The sequence below is a fragment of the Porites lutea genome, chromosome 8, assembly GCF_958299795.1.
Source record: "Porites lutea chromosome 8, jaPorLute2.1, whole genome shotgun sequence".
Classification (NCBI taxonomy): Eukaryota; Metazoa; Cnidaria; class Anthozoa; order Scleractinia; family Poritidae; genus Porites; species Porites lutea.
This window is the reverse complement of record NC_133208.1, coordinates 15,357,320-15,365,106: the sequence shown is the minus strand read 5'-3', so window position 1 is coordinate 15,365,106 and position 7,787 is coordinate 15,357,320. Positions and strand designations below refer to the sequence as shown.

The 7,787-nt window shown below is 42.6% G+C and overlaps 1 protein-coding gene across 1 annotated transcript; it reads left to right on the top strand.

Moving 5' to 3' along the window:
• The first annotated feature begins 800 nt into the window (after positions 1-800).
• Positions 801-4,611, top strand: LOC140945247 (uncharacterized). Its single transcript, XM_073394298.1, has 3 exons — positions 801-1,011; positions 2,526-2,657; positions 3,713-4,611. Exons 1-3 carry the CDS (start codon positions 801-803, stop codon positions 4,609-4,611), a joined length of 1,242 nt encoding a protein of 413 aa, XP_073250399.1.
• The last annotated feature ends 3,176 nt before the right edge of the window (positions 4,612-7,787 follow it).

Below are 7,787 nucleotides of genomic sequence, written 5' to 3'. Positions count from 1 at the left end.
CGTTGAACGAAGCGAATTTTCGTCCATTCAAAACGAACTTTTGCATCAGTACGTCGTCTGATCTTATGCTGCCTAGTTTGGTTTCGGTTTACTACCTCGCTCGAGAAATTTCGCCGACAATAAAACAATCGGATGCACCAAAATTTCATGATATTTCGTCTCACGCGAAAGTTTACCTTTGTAATTTGTTAGCTCGAATTTCCCCAAAATTCGGCCGCTCTCATTACTCTCATGGGTCCAGAAGAGTTTTGTTTTTCAACGTATTATATGAACTGCTCTTTTAGCGTCGTACCTTGTAAAATATACATCCTCGTCGCTAAAAGTATGAAAAACAAAATAAGTAAGCCTGGTGGGATCTTTATTGGTCCATTTGGAATTAATTTCCGGAACGATATCTCATGATCGACGCCGAATTAAATCGCCATTTGAAAAATAGTCAACCGCTAGCCATTTGATCATGGGCGCAAACCCCTTGCCCGAAAGGCAACGAGGAAACGCGAGGTGCCAAGCAGAACCATTAAAGGGCAAGGCAATTCCGTATTGTTTACTGTTAGCCGATATTAGCATATTGCGAACCCTCGGGCCCAGTTTTGTAGTATTTAGGTTGCTTTTCTGTGCATCAATGCAGCATGCACTTACAACTGATTTTGCCATTTTTATTTTTAGGCGTTGTGTCCAATAATAACATGAAGCTGATCCAATTTGTTACGATCGTTTTTTGCTTCTGTCATCAATCTCCAAATGCCTCTACGTGTACCCAAAATGACGATCCCTGCGGTTACTTCCAGCCGTTTTATGAAATGGCGCTAAAAGGACATGTCTTCCAGACGCTAAAAGTTCCAAGTTCACTTTATTGTTTAGAAGCTTGCAAGCACGAGGCAAGATGCCAGAGTTTCAACCACGTCATGGGAAAGGACATCTGTGAGCTCAACAATCGCACAAAAGAAGCAAGACCAGAGGACTTCATCTCAGACGTTACCAAGTTGTACTTGAAAAAGCCTAAGAATAGAGGTAGATCGTAGAAGAGTCAATTTACTGAATGACACATATAAAGATCCCGGGCGATTCTCCACCCATCCCTCCCTTTACCCAATATTTTTCCTTGAGTGTTAAGCGAGGATGTTAAAGTTGGGTACTGTTATGGGAGGAATACTGAGGTGGCAGTTTCTAGAGTCTCTAAAAGACGCCACTATGAGACGGACACCTCCCCCAAACGTACACCTGGAGTTGGGCCTCACCTTCGTACCTCATTCATCTTCTTTGCCGCGGCTCTATAACACGGACAGAGTACAACTAACTAGCTGAGATGGACACTAAATGGCATTGAGTCCCTCTCTCCGCCGCAGAGCTGAGGCTCGCGATGTGTAGGAACAATTGAAGATTTGTCTTTTTCACCTTTGACGTTATTTACAAATATTCTTTATTTTCTTTTCTCTTTGCTTTTTACTTGTTATCAGGTGATATCTGGTTGTAATAGAGTTAATTTAAGACTTGTCTTGTCTAAAAATAGTAAGTGCACAGTGGACGATGAGAGGATGAAAAAAGCGGCAGCCCGGCCTGTTGTTCTGTCTTTCGCATTCTTATCGTCCACTGCGCGCTTTCTTATTTTCCTCTCCCCAGCCTCCTCTCGACGCTAGGAGGCTTCTGCAGATGAAAGAGCGGCAGTAGGGACATGAAGCAGCGACATTTTTGAGCGATGAACGTCAACCGGAAGTAAACCTTTTTCTCTTTTTATATGCCTTGACGCTACCACATTGGTATTGCTAGGTGTCTTCACTCTTAAAGAGACGTTTTGCCCAAAAGTTTGTTCAAAATCACGGCTCGACAGTGCAAAAAGTTCACTTCCGATTGACGTGTCGCTCAAAAACGTTGCTGATTTTAAAAACTCGCTAGTCACAATGGTGGCTTACTTAGTATGAGTTGACTAAAACGGTACGGAAAAACGGGCAACAAAAAACGCGCAACTTGTTTTGCAACATTGCTGTAAAACGAGTTAGATAGCGATATTGCGCGTTTTACCACCCATGTTCAAAGCTGTTAACAACCTGATTTGTTGCAAGCGGCAGGTTTTATGTGGGTGGTAAAACGCGCAACTTTGCTATTCAATTCGTTTTGCAGCAATGTTGCAAAACATGTTGCACGTTTTTTGTTGCCCATTTTTCCGTATCTTTAAGCTAAAGTGTAAGGTTACGTTATGTCGTGTTCTCTTGTGGTTTACCATTTTTCGCCACTAAGATAATGAATGAAACTGGACACCTTAATTTTCTTCCTTGAATGCTGAGAGAATTCTATGTACTCGGTTTTCCTTCACAAAATAACACGCAGCGCAAAATCAAAGGGAGGGAAAAAATCATTTTAAATATGTGGAATAAACCTCAACACTCCTTTACAAACTTGGACTTCATTCTTGGTTCGTTTCCAGCTGATACTAATTCGGATTGAATGGGAAAAGGTCTTTCTCACTTAAATTTGACGCGTAAATTATAAGCTAATTAAGGTGTGCTAAACTTTACTTCTTTTGACAGTGGCCCTTGGATCCATTCCTGAACTTCCAGCTGCAAGCTGCGAGGAAATAAAGATGAGTGAGGGACAGGTCGTGGCCAGTAAAAAATACTGGATGACCTGTTTAAACCAGGATATGACTGTACGGGAGGGAGGTGAGCTTAATTACCTGCGAGCCTTTCCGAGCCAGCACACCATTCTCTACAATAGCGGGAAAATGCCAAAATTTGTCGGACGTAAGATTAGAAGCATACACAATCGATTGTTTTTTTATTATTATTATCCGGGATATTCACTCCTGTGTGATGACGTCAGGTAAAACGTGCTCGTGGACGAGATCGAGAGATTTCGAGTAAATGTCCAGGGTGCAAGCAGATTATAAACGAGGAGAGTGTTTTGTAATTGCTTATTATAACGTTATTTTATTTTAAAACAGGCTTGCCAACCCTAATTACCAGAGGTCACTTTCATCTACTTCCCTTTATTTATTTTCAAACTGTATTCCTAGTATTTTCTTCCATCTCTGACGCCAGCGCTAACTTTCAAATTGAAACTCCTAGTTGTGTACTCGTTTTTCTTATCGGAGATGTTTGATCACAAATTGCTTAAAATGATTAATGATTAATTCTCGAATTAGTGCCCCTTTAATTAAGTGTACCCGCATTCGAATAAGTGCGCTTACCTTTCACACCCCTTCTTATCCTCCCTCCTGATTTAACGGTTTCACGACAAAGTTGACTGACGAAAGCAAAGATTATTAGTAGGAAAAAACGCCATATATTACAGATTTGTTTTTCACTGATGAAGTGCTGGCACCCTAGTGTTAAATTGACTTTGAGGAAAGAGGGAACGTTTGCAATGTACAATAGGAACTTTGTTACCAACAATACTATTTAGTCATATTACCGGTAACGTGAAATCAGTGGGATCTGAATGTTCGTTGTTTTCCTGATATACCCTGAAGTGTTCATTCAACAGTTTAAGGTCCCCTTTCCCTGATAAATTAACGTAATTGAAAACCTTAAATGTAGTTAACATCTTTTGGTGGATTTGCTGCTAACGAGGAGGTCTTATGTAAAGTGGAACTTGGATTTAGGGGGGAGCGTATTTTTTCTGAGACGCGAAACTTGCGAAACTTGTACGAGTTCTTGTTGTAAGGCGTTTACCAAACCGGCTTTTTCAGTATGTATTGGTTTGTTTTAATTTTCAGTGCCTCTTATCAATTTTACAACAAAAGGATACACGGGACGATATGGTATTATTCAAAGATTCATAGTTCCCAAGACCGGTGTTTATCTGATTAAAGCCTGGGGTGCTCGAGGAGGAACACACTCGACTAACTATGGAGATAATCCCGGAACTTACTATGGTGGAAGAGGAGCGATGAAGCAAGGAACGTTTTGCTTGAATGTAGAAACTGTTCTGAATATTGTGGTGGGTCAGAGAGGAGGAGACTCAGTGGAAGTGAAAGGAGGACAGTCTACTAACTTGACGGCAGCGCAACTGGAACTGTCTGTAGAGGACAATGCTGGTACTGGGGGAGGAGGAGGGAGCTTCGTTTATACAACAAATAACGAGCTTTTGTTAGCTGTCGGAGGGGGAGGGGGTGCGTCTAATGGGTATAACGGGGTGGATGGTCAGGCCGGTCCTAATGGCACCAGTAGTGTAGGGAACGATTCAAGTGCGATTTATGGCGGAGGGACTGGGGGACAACCTGGTCAATGTAACAATAATCCCGAGACGGCTGACTACCATGGGAGAGTGGGTGCAGGTTGGTTCGGGGAAGGGTGCACCAGAGTCGGCCCAGAACATGGGGAAAGGGGTGGATCACGTGCCCAGAATTGGGTGGGGGGACGTGCTGGAGGAATGAATAGTGGCTATAACGGTGGGCCACCCCCTGGGGCGGTAGTAGGGTTTGGCGGTGGGGGAGGAGGTTCCGAGGATAATGGTGCATCAGGAGGGGGTGGTGGATATTCCGGGGGAGGAAGTGGTTTATGGGATTCTCAAGCCGGTGGGGGAGGGGGCTCGTACTGTAGTGGCTCAAGCTGTTTAGGTATCACTGGAGGTAATATGAATGATCACGGATTTGTCGAAATATTTGAGTTGTGAAATATTGATAACATAAAGTTCTTGGCTTTGCTGATCTTTCACATGATACATCTACAATCTTGGACAAAACTGTTGAGAAAATGTCACATTCTCAGACCATTTTTCCTAACATTCTCGCTGTACCGCGTCCTCCCTTCCCCCCTCCCCCTGGAAGCAATGTTGTTGTGTGTTCTAAAGCAACCCTGATCCTTAAACATTTGTAGGAAACAACATTGACCTGGGGGAAGGGGAATTTGGTACCGCAAATCAGTTGTTTTTGAAATAGTGTTGTTGTGTTACATAGTGTGCAAGGAGGGGTAAAAATTCTCAAGTAGTTTTGTCCGGGATTGTATTTGACTGAAGTTGTGGATTTGACGCATGTAGCGTGGTTATATAAGCCTCTCCTTTATATATTAGGTACATTTTACAGTTAATGAGATAATTGATGAGAAATTAGTGACTTCACAGAAGTTAATCACTAAAAAAGTCTTTTGTACGTTGCATTGTATTCAAATCGTCAGTCGTGAACGCTCTTGAATTTGTTGGCTGACCATGGTTTTCACGCGCGCTTTAAGCGCCGAGGAACGGGCATACATTGCATATTTAGTACATGATAAGAATGTCTCCGTTAAGGATATTAGCAGCAAAACAGGAGTTTCAGCGGCTACTATCTATAGGTTGAAGGAAACAAAAATAGGAGGGCGGAAACATTGTACACGAACGCCTGTAAAACATCCAGGTGGGCGGCCGAAAAAACTGACTACGCGAGATGAAAGACATCTACTGCGGTGTATTCCTGTTTTAAGGGAAGAGGAAGAAAATTTCTGCGCGAAAAGGTTAATGCAGAGAGCCGGGTTGAGTAAGAAGAAGGTAAGCGATCGAACTGTACGGCGATGTTTGAACGAAAACGGCTATTACTATCTACAAGCACGCAAAAAGGGCCTGATGACTAAAAAAGATCAGAGGAAACGCATGATATTCGCAAAGCAAGTACAGGGCAACTATTCTGCGGATGTGTGGATTTCGAAAGTGGCTTTTTACCTCGATGGTGTAAGTCTGTTTTATAAACGCAATCCCGCAGATCAAGCGAGAGCACCTAAGGGGCGTATATGGCGAAAGAAGTGCGAAGGACTGAGCCTGGGTTGTACCGCGAAAGGTTCAAAAGAGGGGAGTGGGGGAAAGGTACTGAAGTTGATGGTTGCCATAAGCTACGGAAAGGGAGTGTTAATGTGTCATCCGTACGAATACTTCGACGGGCCAACCTTTGCTGCATTTGTAAGGGAGAAGTTTCCTGAGATGTTTCGGAAAGCGGGGAAAAAAGGCCGACGTATTTTTGTACAAGATAATGACCCGGTGCAAAATTCTGGCAGTGTACGCCGAGCTCTGAACGCCTTAAAAGCAAAGCAACTGAAGATTCCTCCCCGCAGTCCGGACGTCAATCCCATTGAAAATTTATTTCATTCCATGAGAGAGAAGCTGAGGCAGCAAGCACTGAAACAAAACATAACACATGAAACATTCCGTGAATTTTCAGACCGCGTGACAACAACGTTAAATAATTTTTCTATCGCAGAAATTGATAAGACAATCGAGTCTATGAATAACCGCTTACAATTGATAAAACAATCACATGGACAGAGGATTAAATATTAACTCAACTCGAATGTTTACTTTACAAATTGAAATGTGTACTTTCTTTTAGACATTGTAGCGAGTGCAAAAACTATAATGTCACGCGCAACAACGTGACAACATGCACTATCGCGTGACGTGTAACACTGCCACTATTTTCCTGTGCTTCATATTTACATTAGACCGAAAAAAATTACAGCATAGATTCGTTATTTAGAAACAAACAGATAATAAATGTTGCGACAGTGGCCTCCTAACCTCTTTCTCTTCAGAAGATCTATGATATGGAACGATTAACAGGACATTTGAAAGACCCTATGAAAATTGGCAACGATTAACAACGAATAACAACGTCTTCTATATAAAAGAATTAGAAGGTCATTCACTTATTTCAGTGAAATTGTGTTAACCGTTTCAATGTTCTGTTAATCGTGATATTATTCTATGTATGCTATTGTCCTGTGACAAGGTCACTTAAGTTCATTTTAAGCTTATTTTATTTCCAATTTATTTTCAACTATATTCATTATCCTAATGATTATTAATTTGTTGTTTACCTAAATATCTTTATTTCCTTACACACCTTTTTGTGTTTACCACGTGTAGTTGTATTATTCCCACACATTTCTTGTACCTAAACCCTGTTGTGTAGGAGTAGTAAACACCTAGTTCCCTTAGGTAAATCCTGCATTAGTGGGCAGTGAATTCACTCCCTAGCCTTATTTGGTTTTTAGTTATTTTCGATTTCCCTTCAAATCTATTATAAATTGGCAACCATTTGCTCAGTAAATTCAGTTGGTTCAGTTGGTTTACCTAAGTAGAGCAAGTCCTCAAGTCAAGTACATTTTCAAGTCTCCCACGGATGTTTAGTTATTAATAACATTTGTTTCTCGCTCCCGTTTTTGTTTGTTCAATAAACTCGTAAAACTTAAGCTCAAATCTGTTGTTCTTGTGTCGACCGTTTTGGCCGTCTTACATTTTGGTGTCAGAAGTGGGATTTGAGCAAATCTTAATTAGAGAAAAAACGGGAACGAGCTAACAAATAGGATGACGGAAGCCCAGATAAGGGAACTGACTGACAAGTTGGCTGCATTGGAGCAGCAACTCCAGAACCAGAGTGGTGCTACTGCATCTGCCACTGTTTCAAGTTCCACAACCCCTGGTCCCATCACAGTTAAGGTGCCCCGTGAGCGCAAACTCCGAAAGTTTGCTGGTGGCCGTGACGATGGCATGCTGGAAGAGTGGATTGGGGATGCCACCCGTGCCATCGCTGGACAAACAGATGCTGATGCCGTGGACTTTCTGCTCTACCACCTGGACAGTGTAGCCAAGGAAGAGGTCCGCCTACGTCCAGCTGAGGAGAGAGCCAGCCCGGCCGCAGTCTTCAAGGTCCTGCGAGACTGTTTCAGTGAAGGACTCACCAGCACCCAAGCCCTACGGAAGTTCTTTGAAAGAAGACAGAAGGATCGCGAATCAGTTCGCGAGTTCTCCCATGCCTTGATGCTACTCCTAGCACGGGTGGAGCGCCTGGATGCAGCAGCGGTAACGGATAAGGACAAGCTCCT